Below are 18839 nucleotides of genomic sequence, written 5' to 3'. Positions count from 1 at the left end.
AAGCACAGTCCGCCCATCCATCTCTTTCTTGTATTTTGTCTACTAATCTTGAGTAAAAGCAGATCAGATTTGTTGTACATGATCTCCCTTCTCTGAATCCAAATTGATTTGGGTTCAGTATAGATTTTTCTTCCAGGTACTTAACCCATCTGTTTTTGACAACTCTTTCACAAATTTTTGCTATTGTGCTTGTTAGTGAGACCGGTCTGTAGTTAGATGGATCTTCTTTATCACCTCCCTTGTAAATTGGTACAATGTTTGCCTTTTTCCAGTCCAATGGTACTTTTCCTTCTTTAAGTGAGGATTTAATTATATTATATAATTATATAATAAGCTTAAGTACACATGGGAGAGGGTGGTGGAGGGAAAGGTGGTAGATAGAGCTTTAATGGACTATGTAGTGGTAAATAGGATTATGATAGGAAGAGTTAGGGATGTACATGTGCTAAGGGGAGAGGGTGGGGGAATATCAGATCATTATCTGGTGGAAGGAAAGTTGAGCGTGGAGGACAGATGGAGGAAGAGGAAAGGGACAAAAGATAGGGAGGTGCTTAGAGTGAACTCTCTAAATGAAGAGGAAAAGGAGAAGGAGTACAAGAGGAAGCTGAAGGAGGAGTGGGAGAAAGTGAAGGATAGAGTAGAGGTAGGTGTGGAGGAGGAATGGGGATGGTTCAAGGAGGGAGTCACAAAGTGTGCAAGGATGGTGTGTGGAACAAGAAGGACAGGAGGAAATAGAAGGAAGGGTAGTGAATGGTGGAATGAGGAAATGAAGAAGGTTGTAGAAGAGAAGAAGCAAGCTTTCACAGATTGGTTACAAAGTAGGACGAGGGAGTCATATGAGACGTACAGGGAAAAGAAAAGAGAAGTAAAGAAAAAGGTAAAGGATGTAAAATGGGGTAAGAGTATGACAGGAAACTTTGAAAGTAATAAAAAGATGTTTTGGAAAGAAATTAAGAGAGGAAGAGGAGGCGAATGAAGTAGAGAAGAAAAGGTAAAAGGTGTAGATGGAGAGATGATAATGGAGGAGAAGGCAGTAAGGGGAAGATGGGCAGAATATTTTAGGGAGTTGCTTAATGTGAAGGAGGATAGGGAGGGAAAGATAGCTGCAGTGGGAAATGCTAAGAAAATGAGAGTGATGAGTGAGGAAAATGGAGGAGAAATAAGGAAGGATGAAGTGAAGGCAGCAGTTAAGATGATGAAAGCAGGTAAGGCACCTGGTCTGGATGGATGCCATGCAGAATGTCTTAAAAAAGGAGGTATAGTGATGGTGGACTGGCTGGTGAGGTTATTTAATGTTTGCTGGAGAGAGGGTAGAGTGCCAGAGGACTGGAGGAGTGCATGTATAGTTCCACTTTACAAGGGAAAGGGGGACAAGTGTGAATGTAGTAGTTTCAGAGGGATTAGCTTGTTAAGTGTAGTTGGGAAGGCTTATGGGAGGATCTTAATTGAGAGGATCAGGAGAGGAACAGAGGGAGTAATTGGTGAGGAACAGTGTGGGTTTAGGACGGGTAGAGGTTATGTAGATCAGATTTTTGTGGTAAGACAGATATGTGAGAAAGCTATAGGTAAGGGGAAGGATGTTTTCTGGGCCTTTATGGATCTGGAAAAGGCTTAAGACAGGGTAGACAGAAAGGCACTGTGGGAGGGTATGCGGATATACGGGATAGGAGGAAAGCTTCTGGGAGGTGTCAAGAGTTTTTATGAGAGTAGTAGAGCGTGTGTCAGGATTAGAAATGGAGAGAGTGAGTGGTTTGAGGTAAAGGTGGGACTTCGTCAGGGATGCGTTTTGTCACCCTGGCTGTTCAACTTATGCATGGATGGGGTGGTGCGAGAGGTGAATGCAAGGGTAGTGGGTGAGGGATTGGAGATGGTTAAAGAAAATGGAGAAAAGTGGGAGGTGAGTCAGCTGTTGTTTGCGGACGACACTGCGCTTGTGGCAGGGTTGGAGGAGGGATTGAGGAAGCTGGTGACAGAGTTTGGGAGAGTGTGTGATAGAAGAAAGCTGAAGGTAAATGTGGGTAAAAGTAAGGTGATGAGATGTACAAGGGGTGAAAGTGGCAGTAATCTGGAAGTGAGCATTAAGGGAGAGCAACTGGAGGAAGTGGATAGTTTTAGATATTTGGGTGCAAATGTGGCAGGAAAGGGTGGAGTGAAGGTGGAGGTAGAATGTAGATTGAGAGAAGCGAGTAAATGCCTTGGTGGTTTAAAAAGTGTAATGAGGAATAGGAATCTGGGAATGGATGCTAAGGGGAGACTGTATGAAGGAGTGATTGTGCCAACAGCACTGTATGGAGCAGAAACATGGAACATAAGAGAAGAAGAGAGAAGGAAGTTTAATGTGTTTGAGATGAAATGTCTGAGAAGTATGATGGGGGTTACTAGGCTAGATAGAGTGAAAAATGAGGAAGTGAGGAGGAGAACAGGGGTGGAAAGGGAGCTGGGAGATAGGGTGGATAAAAGAGTATTAGGATGGTTTGGACACATGGAAAGAATGAGTGAAGAAAGAATAGTAAAGGAGGTATGGAAGGCAGATGTGGAGGGAGTGAACATGAGGGGACGTCCTAGGATGAGATGGATGGATGGGGTGAAGGGGGCTTTGGAGAAGAGGGGAATGTCTGTTGAGGAAGGACGGGAGAGGACAGAAGACAGGGGTGAATGGAGAATGGTTGTATATGGAAAATGTTGTGATGCATGAGGTGGATTGGACGGGGGAATGGGGGGTGAGGTAGTGTGTGTGAGCAAAAATTTTTGACGCAGCCCGAAGGGATTTCTCCCCGTCCTCTCCTTAATATGGGGGTACGGAGAGGGGGGGTCGCCGAATTAATGAAGCGGCCTTGCTGTGGATGTGCTGTGTCTTGCGACACTGCTTCTGGCCCAGGGCAGTGGACAGGGTGCTGGGATGACCCGTCATCTAGGAGGTGCTAAGATGGGAGGGAGGGTGGAGGGGTGTGGAGTGTATTCAGGGATGGAATGGGTGGGAATGTTTTTGTGCCTTGTCCTTTTTGGCTACCTCCCTGGTAAGGGGGAAGAAGCCTTGGTATATGTAAGTGTGTATGTATATATTTTGTCAGTTAATTCCTCCATACATTCCTTCAGTATCCAGTTTGCAATTCCGTCTGGGCCATGTAATTTTCTGACATAAAGGGTTTTAATTTGATCACTGATTTCTTTTTTTGTTACGTTTATTTCTTTCATTGCTGGGGATAATTCTCTCTATCTACACTGTTAGGCGAGTTTTCTATTGTGAATACTGATCTGAAGTGGTTCATAATTTCAGCCATTTCCAGTTCTTCTGTATATTCCTTTTTATCTTGGCGCAGTTTTTCTATTTCTTGTTTGTTTTTCAGTTTTCCATTTACATATTTGTAAAATAGTTTGGGTTCTTCCTTACATTTGTCTATTATCTTTTTTTCATAATTCCTCTTTTCATCTGCGTATTTTTACATATTCGTTTCTTAGTTTGATGTACGTTTGCCATTTGCTTTGTTTCTTATCTCTTTTCCACTTTTTCCAAGCTTTGTCTCTTTTTTCCTTAGCTTCACTACATTCTTTGTTGTACCAGCTCTTTATGTATGCCTTTTCCATTTTTTGTTGTGGTACATATTTGTTCATTCCTTCATTATAAATTTCTTTTAATATGTTCCATTTTTCTTCTATCCCTGTATCTTCGTTTTGGAATTTTTCCCAGTTTGCATTGCGAAAGAATGTTTCAAGTTTCTCAAAGTTTGTTTTGTTATACATAGGTCTTCCTATTCTATGTTTATCATTTTTGCTTTGGTCCATTTGTTCATTCAATTCCATTTCTATTAGTATGTGGTCACTTTTTCCTATCGGCGTTTTATAATCAATTTTTTCAATAATCTCAGTTTCTGTCGTAAGTATTAAGTCCAATTTTGATTGTTCTTCATTTCCTCTGTATCTAGTATTTTCTCTAATCCACTGGGTCATTGTGTATTCAATGGTCAAGTCAAGGAGTACATTGCCCCAGTGTTTCTCTCCCCCGTTCACTGTCATTTCTTCCCAGCATATTTCTTTTGAATTAAAGTCACCCATAATTACTGTATTTCCTCCATCTTTCAGTGTTTCAATTAATTGATCTTTTGTATCTTCTAGTAACTCGGAATGATCCCTTGTGTTTTAGGAGGTACATATACCACTGCAAATTTTCTTTTCTTCATTTGCTTACCTTCGACTTGTACTGTAATTGATTCTACATTGTTTTTTCCTTCAGTTATTTTAGTTACAATCAAATCTTTCTTGGTCAATATTAGAACTCCTCTGCCCTGTTTGTTCTTTCTATTCTTTGTCCAACAGTTGTATACACCTTGTCCCACAGTGTGGGGTGTTAGGGTGTACTTTAATTTGGTTTCTACAATTCCCATTATGTCTGATTCTTCTAAGACTAGATAATCATTTAATTCGTTTATTCCTGAGATTATTCCATCTATATTTGTATAAGCTATTTTTAGTTTCTTTTCTCCTCCTCCCCTTCTGTCTTCTTTGTTTCCATTTTCCCTAAATATCTTTTTCTCAGCCTCATGTCTATCACTCTCCAAAAAAACTCCTTTTCTTTTTCAGTTCTATTCTCATTCCTAAGTTCTTTTTCTTTCTTTTTCTTCCTCACTCATTTATTTTTTTATCCATATATTTTTGTACTGTTCGCTATTTGCTAATCTTATTGTTCTAGATAATATTTCTTCTGCGCTTGATTGCGATCTAAGTTGAACTTTTAGTTGTCTATACTGTTTATCTTTAGAGTACCTGCTCATTCTATGGGTTTCCTTGATTTCTCAGTCCCAGCCTAACTCATCTGTTTGTAACTCTTTTAGTATTTCTTTGGCAATCTCTTTTTCTTCCTTTTCCCTCTGATATCTTGGTACATTGTGCTTTTCTTTAATGCCATAGATTACTATACTCATTTTTCTATTCACTGTGTCCCTAACTAGGTTACTTTTCTCTTTAATAATCTGAATTACAGTTTCTTTGGTATTATCTATTACTTGTTGTTCCATTATTTTCTTTAGGGATATTTCTTGACTTTCCTGTTCAATTTTCCACTGTTTTTTTATTTCCTGTAGGTCATTCTCCTTGATTTTTTCTTCCACCTTTTCAGTCACTTCCTTCATTTGACTTCTAATTTCTCATTTCAGACCCTCATTCCTACTATTATCTCACTTTTCAACCTCTCATTATCACCCTTAAGCTGTTTTAATTCCCTTTTCAGCTCTTCTATCTCCCTATTGTTCTCTTCATTAGCTTTTCTTAGGTTTGTGTGTGTGTGTATTTACCTAGTTCCTACTATTGTCCTCACTTTTCAACCTCGCATTATCACCCTTAAGCTGTTTTAATTCCCTTTTCAACTCGTCTATCTCCCTATTGTTCTCTTTGTTAGCTTTTCTTAGGTTTGTGTGTGTGTGTGTGTGTGTGTGTGTGTGTGTGTGTGTGTATGTATTTACCTAGTTGTATTTACGTAGTTGTATTTTACTGGCCTGGAGCTATGCTCGTTATGACCTGTTATTGTATCTCTCTACATTTGTGTGTGTGTATTTACCTAGTTGTATTTTGTGGGAAGGGGAGCTATGCTCGTGGTGTCCCGCCATTGTATCTCGCAGTGTCTAGTTTGCTTTTAAACTCATGAATGTTTTTTTTGCATACTATTTCATTATCCAGTTTGTTCCAAGTGTCCACTACTCTATGTGGAAAACTGTTTTTCTTCAGTTCTCTTCTGTTGCTATGGTTTTTTTTTATTTTCTTTCCATGTCCTCTTGTGTTTCTCTTGTCCCAGTTTAGTAAGTCCTCTCTATCGAGTATCTCTGTGCCTTTCATGATTCTGTAGATGGTCAGTCGGTCACCTCTCTTCTTTGCTCCAGCGTTGGTAACTCCAGTTTAGCCAATCTCTCCTCATATAGGTTTGCAAGTGCAGGTGCCATTTTTGTTGCTGCTCTCTGTATTCTTTCTGTTTTCTTTATATTCTTTTTGGTACTGGGTGACCACAATGTCGCCACATACTCTAGTCTAGGCCTTATCAATGTAACCAGTATTTTTTTTATCATGTCTTCATCCAAGTATGCAAATGACACTTTTTGTGTGTATTTACCTAGTTGTATTTACCTAGTTGTATTTTGCGGGAAGGGGAGCTATGCTCGTGTTGTCCCGCCTTTGTATCTTGCAGTGTCTAGTTTGTTTTTAAACTCATGAATGGTTTTTGCGCATACTATTTCATTGTCCAGTTTGTTCCAAGTGTCCAAAACTCTATGAGGAAAACTGTTTTTCTTCAGTTCTCTTCTATAGCTATGTTTTTTTATTTTCTTTCCATGTCCTCTTGTGTTTCTTTTGTCCCAGTTAAGTAAGTTCTCACTATCGAGTACCTCTGTGCCTTTCATGATTCTGTAGATGGTCAATAGGTCACCTCTCTCTCTTCTTTGCTCCAGTGTCGGTAACTCCAGTTTAGCCAATCTCTCTTCGTATGATAGGTTTGCAAGTGCAGGTGTGTGTGTGTGTGTGTGTGTGTGTGTGTGTGTTTGTGCATGCATGCATGCATGCATGTGTATTTTACTAGTTTATCTAGTATTATATGGGAAGGAAGCTATGCTCGTAGTGACCTGCCTTTATATATTTCAGCATCTAGTTTGTTCTTAAATTCTTGTATAGTTTTTGCAAACACTGTCGCTTCATCCAGTTTGTTTCAGACATCTACCACTCTGTGTGGGAAACTATTCTTTTTCAGATCTCTTCTATAACTATCCTTTTTAAGTTTCTTTTCATGTCCTCTTTTTTTTTCTTTTATCCCACTTTAATAAATCTTCTTTGTCAAGGACTTCCATCCCTTTCATAATTCTGTATATGGCCAGTAGATCCCTTTCTCTTTTTTGTTCCAGGGTTGGTAATACCAGTTTGGACAATCTTTCTTCATATGTCAATTTAGAAAGTGTTGGTGCCATCTGTTGTAACCCTTTGGATTTTTTCTAATTTCTTTATATTCTTTTTTGTGCTGGGTGTCCATAGTGTCACAGGGTACTCCAATCTTGGTCTTATTATGACTAATATTTTCTTTACCATTACCTCATCCAAGTAGTCAAAAGCCACTTTTATTGATATTAGTAAATTGAAGGTTTCTCTGACTATTTTGTTAATATGCTTGTCTGGTTACATGCCTTTGTTAATAATTACTCCTAGGTCCTTTTCAGAGCTAATTTTTTTATTTTACTTCCTTTGTACCAATTTTATATTGCTTTGATATTCTATTTTCACTTTTTCCAAGCTCCATTATACTACATTTCTTGATGTTGAAGTTCAATTCCCACTTTTGACTCAATTCCCAGACTTTATCCAGGTCTCTCTGTAGTGATTCACAGTCTTTTTCTGTATTTACTTTCTTTAGAAGTTTTGCGTCATCTGCAAAAAGTTCATATAACATTCTACACCTTCATCCATGTCATATATATAGCAAACATTATCAGAGCTAATACAGAACCTTGTGGGACTCCACTTATCATTTCTTCCCAGGTTGAGTTCTTGTATCTAAGTACCACCCACATTTTTCTCCTGTTCAAGAAATCTTCCATCCATTTCAATAGCTTTCCTTGTACACCTCCTATTATTTCAAGTTTTCTTAGTAGCTTTTTGTGTGCTACAAAGCCCTCTGTGAGGGGCACCGTGCTAGCCTCCCGATAGGGGGGAGTGTGTGACGTTAAACCATATCATCATCACTTTATCAAATGCCTTTTGTAAATCTAGAAAAGCACAATCTGCCCATCCATCATTTTCTTGCATTATTTCTATTAGTATGGAGTAAAAGCATATAAAGTTAGTGGCACTTGATCTTCCATGTCTAAAGTAAAATTGTTTTGGATAAAGTATATTATTTTCTTCCAGATGTTTAATACATCTACTTTTGATCATTTTTTCACACACCGGTGTTTTAGCTATAGTTTGTTGGATCTTTTTTATCTCCCCCTTTATATATTGGTACAATATTTGCATTTTTCCAATCATGTGGTACCTTTCCTTCTTTGAGTGAGTAATCAATTATCTTATGTATTTTGTCCATTAGTTCATCTATACATTCTTTTAATATCCAATTTGCAATTCCATTTGGACCTTTCTACATCTTCTATATATTCATCATTCCCTTAACGCAGTTTCACTATTTCTTGTTTATCTTTTAATTTACCATTCACATACCTGTAGAATAGTTTAGGTTGGTCCTTGCATTTGTCTATTGTCTTTTTCATAGTTTCTCTTTTCTTCCCTGCATATTTTTACATATGCATTTCTTAGTTTGATATATTGATATTGTGTGTGTGTGTGTGTGTGTGTATTATGTACTTATATGCATTAGGCTAATTTCTCACAAACCATATTTTACTTGATATATCTCACACATTTATTGCATGAATAATTGCGTCAGGTTTTCATTACGGATGAATTCACATCCACAATCCCTATTTTTCTAGATCTACCAGGGGCTGCTCTTTTTCCGAGGAGTGGTCAAAGAAGAATTTGATGGTAGATGGAAGAGTTTTCAAAGTGTAAAACGAGCAATGGCCAATGGTCTTATACGCAGCAAGCAACATATACGTGCAGTCTTAATTGAACGTACAGCATTACAGCATATGAGTAGAGTATTAGAAGGAAGTACACTTCATTTCATGAAGACACACGAAGACATTCTTCATAGTTTGTTTGAATTGGCAACAAGTCAATACAGTGAGGTATGGAAAATATCTTGTTTTTGTAGAAATGCTTTTCCTTTGTTTTCGACTGTGGTATGCCTATAGGAGATATAAGATCAAGATTTGTTTCCTCCAGTATTCATTAAGAAAATTGTATGGACACACAGATAAAGGAAAAGTAGTACAAGTATGAAAAGAAATTACTTTGTAAGTAATATATATTGAATAGTGCTTGTAACAGATGTGGTTGTTGATGTGCTCCCAGGCTGCTAGGTGAATGCATATACATCACATGAGTGTAGAGAATAAAATATAAATATAGAAGGTTTGGCTACATTGACTTAGATTAAGAGCAGGATCTTAGAATTAGTAGGCCTCACATGGTGTCCTCTTATCTCATACCTGGATACCTGTGCATGCACAATTTTGATCACATTTTGCCAACCCAAACATTATCCATGGCTCAACTCCAGCAGATTTAACTCCAACTTACTGCCATCCTTTCCCCTTGTACATCTCTTCACATTACTTTTGCCCACATTTACTTTCAGCTTGTTTGTTAATGTTTTTCTATTCATATTCAGGTAAGAAGCAAGGCACAGGTTGTCATGAACATGGTCTTCCGCAGCTTTCCCTATTCCTATAAAATGATCCTACCAGGCTTGGTAGATTTACTGAAACATGATCCTAGTGTAACTCATGAGCAATTTAAAGGTGAGAAGGGTTTAATTGTAATGTCTTATCTGTGTATATATTGATTTTGCCATGATAGGTTATGTAGTTTTCTAAATAATTTACAAGATACTATATTTCTAATTGTAATATTACTGATATCTGTACATAGTAAAAAAAAATGTCTTCCATAGTGATGCACTTCATTGTTTTTTGTTATGATAAAGACTAGGCAGTTTTATTCTGTAGAACATGTGTACAGAAACAAGGTGTGGGTTCAAGTAGGTTAAGTTCTAACTAAAGTTGCCTCACAGCTGACTTCATTCATTTGTTGTTTGCCTCAGCAAAATCCATGAAGTGCTTCATCATGTTCCTATCACATGTGACCCCAAATACCTAAAGCTATCCACTTCCTTCAGCCTCTCTCCTTTTAGACAGTGGGAGGAAAGGGAGGTGTGGAGGTGGAGGTAAATTGTAGATTGAGAGAAGCAAGTAAATGCCTTAGGGGATTAAAAAGTATTATGAGAAATAGGCAACTGGGAATGGATGCAAAGAGGAGATTGTATGAAAGGGTGATTGTGCCAATAGCATTGTATGTGCTTGAAATAAAATGTCTGAAGTATGGTAGGGGTTACTAGGTTGGATAGAGAGAGAAACAAGGTGAGGGGGCAAGCAGGAGTGGAAAGGAGATGGCAGATAGAGCTGATAAAAGATTGGTAAAAGAGGTGTGGAAGGCAGAAGTGGAGGGAGCGAACTTGAGGGGATGACAGGATGAGATGGATAGAAGGAGTGAAGGGAGCATTGAACAAGAGAGGAATGTCTTTCGAGCAATGGAGAAGGCAAGAGAAAGGGGTGAGTGCAGAATGTGTATGGATGATACTGTTATGCATGGGAGGGATAAGGTGGTATGTAGTACTTGTGTGGAAATAATTATTATAATAATTTGACGCAGCCTGAAGGGATTTCTCCGTCTTCTCATTTTCTGCAAGAGGGGACAGAAGGGGTGGGGACTGCTGATTAAATGAAGTGACCTTGCTGTAGATGTACAGTCAAACCTTGCTTAACAAGCTCCACACAACAAATGATTCACATAATGAGCAAAATTTAAAAAACGAGCAATGTTTCGTGATTTGAATGCCTGACGCGAAGGCTCCTTTCTACCTAGCTAGTCATGAGTCACAAGGAGCATCTCCTTGTGACTCATGGCTAGCTTACTTCTGTCTGCTCTCAGTCAGTGTTGCCACTGCTTGAAATTTTCTACTAGATCTTGGATTTTTTTTTTTTTCTTTTTAGTTTCAAGTAACTCAACTGATAAGTGCATAAGAATATCCAGTATTACACCCACACCAAATTCAATTATAAAGCCATGATTATTAATTTATTCTATGGCATTTCCATAGGCAATGGTATATTTTCAAGTTATGCCTATTTACTTTCTAGCCAATTATATGTTTACCAGGAAGTGCCAAGATAAGAGGGAGGGAGGAGGGTAGAGGGGAGTGGAATACATAGGAAATGGAATGGATGGGAGTGGTTTCTATGCCTTTTTCTTTTTGGCTACCCCCCGTGTAAAGGGGAAAAAGCCTTTGGTATATGTATGTATGTACTTTCTAGCAATCATATGTTACCATGAGTGTCACGGACTGCCAATCAACATTTATCCTGTGAGGCCATGACTCCTGCCTTTACTTTGAACATGGTGGCTATAATGTTAGGTTATGCATGTGTGGAATTGAGTTGGCTAGGTTAGGTTTGGTTTTGTTGGTTATATTAGAATTACCTACTCATCTTTTACTTCCCCACCCAAAACCCCCTAATTCCCAGCTCTTAGGCTCCCACTCCCAAAATTGTGAAGAGGGAGGGGGTGGCATACATCAAAAATGGGGCTTTTCTAACAGAAATATCATAGAAATAAAGAGTCATAGAATCATCCACAGTGAGCCCCGTATCTATTTTAAAAATTTGAATATTTTACTGCCTTCTCATCCATTATCATCTCTCCATCTGCACCTTTTACCTTTTCTTTTCTACTTGATTCGCCTCTGCTTCCCTTCTTAATTTCATTCAAAAACATTTTTTGTTACTTTCAAAATTTTCTGTCATACTCTTACCCCATTTCACCTCTGCCCTCTTTGCCTCCCTTATTTTATGTTATACTTCTCTTTTCTTTGTACCTCTCATATGAGTCATCCTCTTTTGTAACCAATCTGTGAAAGCTTGCTTCTCTTCTACAACCTTCTTTGCTTCCTCATCCCACCATTCACTACCCTTCCATCTATTTCCTTCCATCCTCCTTGTTCCATACACCATCTTTGCACACCTTGTTACTCCCTCATTGAACCATCCCCATTCCTCCTCCACTCCTAGTTCTACTCTATCCTTCACTCCTTCCCACTCCTCTCTCAGCCGCTTCATATACTCCTTTTCTTTCTCATTTAAGCAGATCACTTTAAGCACCTCCCTACCTTCTGTCTTTAAGCACCTCCCTACCTTCTGTCTTTTTCCTCTTTCTCTATCTATCCTCCACTCTCAACTTACTTCCAAAAATTATCTGATATTCCTCCATTCTCTCCCTTTAGAACATGTACATCCTTAACTCTCCCTACTATACTCCTGGTTACCACTATATAGTCCATTAAATCTCTTATCTACAACCCTTCCATTCATCACCCTCTCCCATGCTTGAATTTCTTCCTTAACACTACATTTGCTATCATCAACTCTCTACACTACGATTTTATCCTGGAACTCCACACTTCCCAACCACACAGTCTATTGGTTCATTTCCTACCCTAGTATTACAATATCCCCATTACCATTACATTGACATTTCTCCCTAATTCCTCTATGCACTTATTTAAATCCAACCAAAATGTCTCCCTTTCCTCTACACACTTCTCACTACCAGGCCCATATGCATTTACAAAAATAAATGTATGGATAAAAAAGAAATGAGCAATGAGGAAATAGAGAAAGAAAGGCACTTAGAAATGACATACATACATATACCAAGGCTTTCTCCCCCTTACAAGGGAGGTAGCCAAAAAGGAAAAGGCATTAAATCACTCCCACCCATTCCATCCCTAAATACACTCCACACCCCTCCACCCTCCCTCCTATCTTAGCACCTCCTGGATGACGGGTCATCCCTGCACCTTGTCCACTGCCATGGGTCAGAAGCAGTGTTGCAAGACACAGCACATCCACAGTAAGGCTGCTTTGTTATATCAGTGACCCCCCCTCTGTGTCCCCTCCCATGCATAAAAGGAGAAGACAGGGAGAAGTCCCTTCGGGCTGCATCAAATTTTGCTCACACATACTACCTCACCCCCCATCCCCCTGCCCATTCCACCTCATGCATCACAATATCATTCATATACAACTATTCTCCATTCACCCCTGTCTTCTGTCCTATCCCGTCCTTCCTCAACAGACATTCCCCTCTTCCCTAAAGCCCCCTTCACCCCATCCATCCACCTCATCCTAGGACATCCCCTCATGTTCACTCCCTCCACATCTGCCTTCCATATCACTTTTACTAGTCTTACTTCACTCATTCTTTCCATGTGTCCAAACCATCCTAATACTCTTTCATCAACCCTATCTCCCAACTCCCTTTCCACCCCTGTTCTCCTCCTCACCTCATTTCTCACTCTATCTAGCCTAGTAATCCCCATCATACTTCTCAGACACCTCATCTTAAATACATTCAAACTCCTTCTCTCTTCCTCTCTTATGTTCCATGTTTCTGCTCCATACAGTGCTGTTGGCACAATCACTCCTTCATACATACAATCACTCCTTCATAGGAAACTAATAAATAAGATAGAGTCAAAAGGTGGCATCAGAGGAAAATTATTGGAATGGATGAAAGACTCTGATTGGGAGGAAAATGAGAGTTGTAATTAGAGAAAAATTCTCCAACTGGGAAGAAGTAAAAAGCGGGGTCCCGCAAGGATCAGTACTGGCACCGATCATGTTCACTGTATACATTAATGACATGAATGAAGGCGTGGAGTGCTATATAAATCTTTTTGCAGATGATGCAAAATTACTTAAGAAGGTAAAAACGGAAGAGGACTGCAACTCATTGCAACAAGATCTGGACACAATATGGAATTGGACTCAAAAATGGGAAGTAAAATTCAATATTAAGAAATGCAGCATAATGGAATTTGGAAAGAGTAAAAATAGAATATCAAAAGATTACAGAATTGGGGAAGAAAAAATAAATAAAACAAACTATGAAAAAGATCTTGGAGTGATGATTGGAAAGGACATGAAACCAGATAAGCATATAAACAAGATGTTCGGAGAAACCTACAACTTATTGAGAGCAATCAAAGTGGCATTTACCTATATGGATGAAGAAATGATAAGGAAAATACTTACTACACTAATAAGACCAAAACACGAGTACGCAGCATCACTTTGGACACCCAGTACCAAAAAGAATATTAAGAAACTAGAAAGATTACAAAGAGCGACAACAAAACTAGCACTGACAATCGCCGAACTAACATATGAGCAAAGACTATCCAAATTGAACCTACCAACTCTGGAACAAAGAAGAGAAAGAGGAGATTTGCTAACTATCTACAGAATAATGAAAGGAATGGAAGTTTTAGACAGGAACGACCTATTAATGTGGGACAATGGTAAAACAAGAGGACACGGAAAAAAATTGAAAAAGGATAGTTATAGAAAAAACTTGAAAAGGAACAGTTTCCCACACAGAGCGATAAATACATGGAACAAATTAGACAGCAAAACAGTATGTGATAACACTATACAAGATTTTAAGATAAAACTTGATGCGGAGAGATACAAAGACGGGTCACCACGAGCATAGCTCCCCTCCCATATATTACAACTAGGTAAATACAGTCTCCTCTTAGCATCCATTCCCAAATGTCTATTCCTCATTACACTTTTTAATCCACCAAGGCATTTACTCGCTTCTCTCAATCTACATTCTACCTCCACCTTCACTCCACCTTTTCCTGCCACATTTGCACCCAAGTATCTAAAACTATCCACTTCCTCCAGTTGCTCTCCCTTAATACTCACTTCCAGTTTACTGCCACTTTCACCCCTTGTACATCTCATCACTGTACTTTTACCCGCATTTATCTTCAGCTTTCTTCTATCACACGCTCTCCCAAACTCTGTCACCAACTTCCTCAATCCCTCCTCCGATCCTACCACAAGCGCAGTGTCGTCCGCAAACAACAGCTGGCTCACCTCCCACTTTTCTCCATTTTCTTTAACCATCTCCAATTCCTGACCCACTACCCTTGCATTTACTTCTCGCACTACCCCATCCATGTATAAGTTGAACAGCCAGGGTGACATAACGCATCCTTGACGAAGTCCCACCTTTACCTCAAACCACTCACTCTCTCCATTTCTAATCCTGACACAAGCTTTACTACCCTCATAAAAACTCTTGACAGCTCCTAGAAGCTTTCCTCCTCTCCCATATATCTGCAAAACCTCCCACAGTGCCTTTCTGTCTACCCTGTCGTAAGCCTTTTCCAGATCCATAAAAGCCCAAAAAACATCCTTCCCCTTTCCTATAGCTTTCTCACATATCTGTCTTACCACAAAAATCTGATCTACACAACCTCTACCCGTCCTAAATCCACACTGTTCCTCACCAATTACTCCCTCTATTCCTCTCCTAATCCTCTCAATCAAGATCCTCCCATATGCCTTCCCAACTACACTTAACAAGCTAATCCCTCTGAAACTTCTACATTCACACTTGTCCCCTTTTCCCTTGTAAAGTGGAACTATACAGGCACTCCTCCAGTCCTCTGGCACTCTACCCTCTCTCAAACAAACATTAAACAACATCACCAGCCAGTCCACCATCACTATACCTCCTTTTTTTAGACATTCTGCAAGGCATCCATCAAGACCAGGTGCCTTAGAAATTAAGCAAATGAAAAAAACGAGAGAAGAACGGAGACTGAAAAAAATGAGTTTTTTTTTATGAGTACCAGATGAAGGGAGTCATATGAGAGGTACAAAGTAAAGAGAAGTAAAGCATAAGATAAAGGAGGCAAAGAGGAGAGCAGATGTGAAATGGGGTAAGAGTATGACAGAAAATTTTGAAAGTAATAAAAAATGTTTTGGAAAAAAATTAAGAGAGGAAGAGGAGGCAAATCAAGTAGAGAAAAGGTACAAGGTGCAGATGGAGAGATGATAATGGAAGAGAAGGCAGTAAGAGGAAGATGGGCAGAGTATTTTAGGGAGTTGCTAAATGTGAAGGAGGATAGGGAGGGAAAGGTAGTTGCAGTGAGAAGCGCTAAGGAAATGACTGTGATGAGTAAGGAAAATGGAGAAGAAATAAGGAAAGATGAAGCAAAGGCAGCTGTTAAAAATACTAGTCACACTAGTAAGGCATAGATTGGAGAATGACACACTACGGTGACCCACCAAAAAGAATATAAAGAAAATTAAACGAATCCAGAGAGCAGCCACGAAAATGGCCCCAAAACTTTCAAACCTGTCAAATGAGGGGAGGCTGGCTAAATTTAGATTACTGACTTAGGCCAGCACCCTAAGGTTTGGGTCTTTTAATGTGCGTGGATGTGGTACAGATGAGAGTAAAAGGGAAGAGATAGGTAGTATGTTTGTGAGAAGAAAGATGGATGTGTTGGCTTTGAGTGAAACTAAGTTGAAAGGGAAGGGTGAGTGTAAGTTTGGGAGTGTAAGTGGGAGGTTATCAGGAGTGAAGAGAGGGCGAGGGAGGGAAGGGGTGGCTATTCTAGTAAGTGAGGAGTTAGGTAAATGTGTAGTGGAGTGGAAGGAGGTTTCCTCAAGGATAATGTGGATGAAGGTGAAACTGGGAAAGGAGATGTGGGTCTTTGTAAGTGCATATGGGCCTGGCAGTGAGAAGAGCGTGGAAGAAAGGGAGGCCTTTTGGATAGATTTAAATGAGTGCATAGAGGGTTTAGGAAGAAATGTCAATGTAATAGTACTGGGAGACCTTAATGCTAGGGTGGGAAATGGTCCAATCGATGGAGTGGTTGGGAAGTGTGGAGTTCCAGGAAAGAATCGTAGTGGAGAGTTGATGGTGGAAATGTGTCTAGAAAGAGAGTTGATGATAGCAAATACAGTGTTTCGGAAGAAAGTCAAGCATAAGTACACATGGGAGAGGGTGGTGGAGGGAAGGGTGGTAGATAGAGCGCTAATGGATTATGTAGTGGTAAATAGGATTATGATAGGAAGAGTTAAGGATGTACATGTGCTAAGGGGAGAGGGTGGGGGAATATCAGATTATTTTTTGGTGGAAGGTAAGCTGAGAGTGCAGGATAGATGGAGAAAGAGGAAAGGGACAAAAGGTAGGGAGGTTCTTAGAGTGCTGAAGGAGGAGTGGGAGGGAGTAAAGGATAGAGCAGAGAAGGGTGTGGAGGAGGAATGGGGATGGTTCAAGGAGGGAGTCTTAAAGTGTGCAAGGATGGTGTGTGGAACAAGAAGGACAGGAGGAAATAGAGAAAAGGGTAGTGAATGGTGGGATGAGGAAACAAAGAAGGTTGTAGAAGAGAAGAAGCGAGCATTCACAGATTGGTTACAAAAGAGGACGGGGGAGTCATATGAGATGTACAAAGAAAAGAAAAGAGAAGTAAAGCAAAAGGTAAAGGAGGCAAAGAGGAGAGCAGATGTGAAATGGGGTAGGAGTATGACAGAAAATTTTGAAAGTAATAAAGAGATGTTTTGGAAAGAAATTAAGAGAGGAAGAGGAGGCGAATCAAGTAGGGAAGAAAAGGTAAAAGGTACAGATGGAGAGATGATAATGGAAGAGATGGCAGTGAGGGGAAGATGGGCAGAATATTTTAGGGAGTTGCTAAATGTGAAGGAGGATAGGGAAGGAAAGATAGCTGCAGTGGGAAATGCGAAGAAAATGAGTGATATGAGTGAGGAGAATGGAGGAGTAATAAGAAAGGATGAGGTAAAGGCAGTTGTAAAGATGATGAAAGCAGGTAAGGCACCTGGTCTGGATGGATGCCATGCAGAATGTCTGAAAAAGGGAGGTTCAGTGATGGTGGACTGGTTGGTGAGGTTGTTTAATGTTTGCTGGAGAGAGGGTGGGGTACCGGAGGACTGGAGAAGTGCCTGTATAGTTCCACTTTACAAGGGAAAAGGGGACAAGTGTGAATGTAGTAGTTTCAGAGGGATTAGCCTGTTAAGTGTAGTAGGGAAGGCTTATGGGAGGATCTTAATTGAGAGGATTAGGAGAGGAACAGAAGGAGTAATTGGTGAGGAACAGTGTGGATTTAGGACAGGTAGAGGTTGTGTAGATCAGATCTTTGTGGTAAGACAGATATGTGAGAAAGCTATAGGAAAGGGGAAGGATGTTTTTTGGACTTTTATGGATCTGGAAAAGGCTTATGATAGGGTAGACAGAAAGGCACTGTGGGAGGTTATGCAGATTTATGGGATAGGAGGAAAGCTTTTGGGAGCTGTCAAGAGTTTTTATGAGAGTAGTAGAGCATGTGTCAGGATTAGAAATGGAGAGAGTGAGTGGTTTGAAGTAAAGGTGGGACTTCGTCAAGGGTGCGTTATGTCGCCCTGGCTGTTCAACTTATACATGGATGGGGTGGGGTGCGAGAGGTGAATGCTAGGGTAGTGGGTCAGGGATTGGAGATGGTTAGAGAAAATGAAGAAAAGTGGGAGGTGAGCCAGCTGTTGTTTGCGGACGACACTGCGCTTGTGGCAGGGTCAGAGGAGGGATTGAGGAAGTTGGTGGCAGAGTTTGGGAGAGTATGTGATAGAAGAAAGCTAAAGATAAATGTGGGTAAAAGTAAGGTGATGAGATGTACAAGGGGTGAAAGTGGCAGTAGACTGGAAGTGAACATTAAGGGAGAGCGACTGGAGGAAGTGGATAGTTTTAGATACTTGGGTGCAAGTGTAGCAGGAAAAGGTGGAGGTAGAATGTAGATTGAGAGAAGCGAGTAAATGCCTTGGTGGTTTAAAGAGTGTAATGAGGAATAGACATTTGGGAATGGATGCGAAGAGGAGACTGTATGAATGAGTGATTGTGCCAACAGTACTGTATGGGGCAGAAACGTGGAACATAAGAGAAGAAGAGAGAAGGAGTTTGAGATGAGGTGTCTGAGAAGTATGATGGGGGTTACTAGGCTGGATAGAGTGAGAAATGAGGAGGTGAGGAGGAGAACAGGGGTGAAAAAGGATTTGGGAGATAGGGTTGATGAAAGAGTATTAGGATGGTTTGGACACATGGAAAGAATGAGTGAAGAAAGACTAGTAAAAGAGGTATGGAAGGCAGATGTGGAGGGAGTGAACATGAGGGGACGTCCTAGGATGAGGTGGATGGATGGGGTGAAGGGGGCTTTGGGGAAGAGGGGAATGTCTGTTGAGGAAGGAAGGGAGAGGACGGAAGACAGAGGTGAGTGGAGAATGGTTGTATATGGATGAAGTTGTGACTGCATGAGGAGGAATGGGCGGGGGGGGGGGTAGTAT

General features: G+C 40.1%; 1 protein-coding gene across 2 annotated transcripts in view; it reads left to right on the top strand.

The window, feature by feature from the left end:
* The window catches only part of LOC143029163 (proteasome activator complex subunit 4-like), a 200170-nt gene that overhangs the window by 124953 nt on the left and 56378 nt on the right, over nt 1-18839 (top strand). For both annotated transcript variants that reach the window (XM_076191649.1, XM_076191648.1), the window contains 2 exons: nt 8457-8714; nt 9260-9389. In XM_076191649.1, the coding sequence (XP_076047764.1) occupies nt 8457-8714; nt 9260-9389 (388 nt within the window). The remainder of the gene's footprint in view (nt 1-8456; nt 8715-9259; nt 9390-18839) is intronic.

The sequence above is a fragment of the Oratosquilla oratoria genome, chromosome 10 (genome assembly GCF_046742065.1).
Source record: "Oratosquilla oratoria isolate Oo_2021 chromosome 10, ASM4674206v1, whole genome shotgun sequence".
Classification (NCBI taxonomy): Eukaryota; Metazoa; Arthropoda; class Malacostraca; order Stomatopoda; family Squillidae; genus Oratosquilla; species Oratosquilla oratoria.
This window is presented reverse-complemented; position numbering and strand designations above follow the sequence as displayed.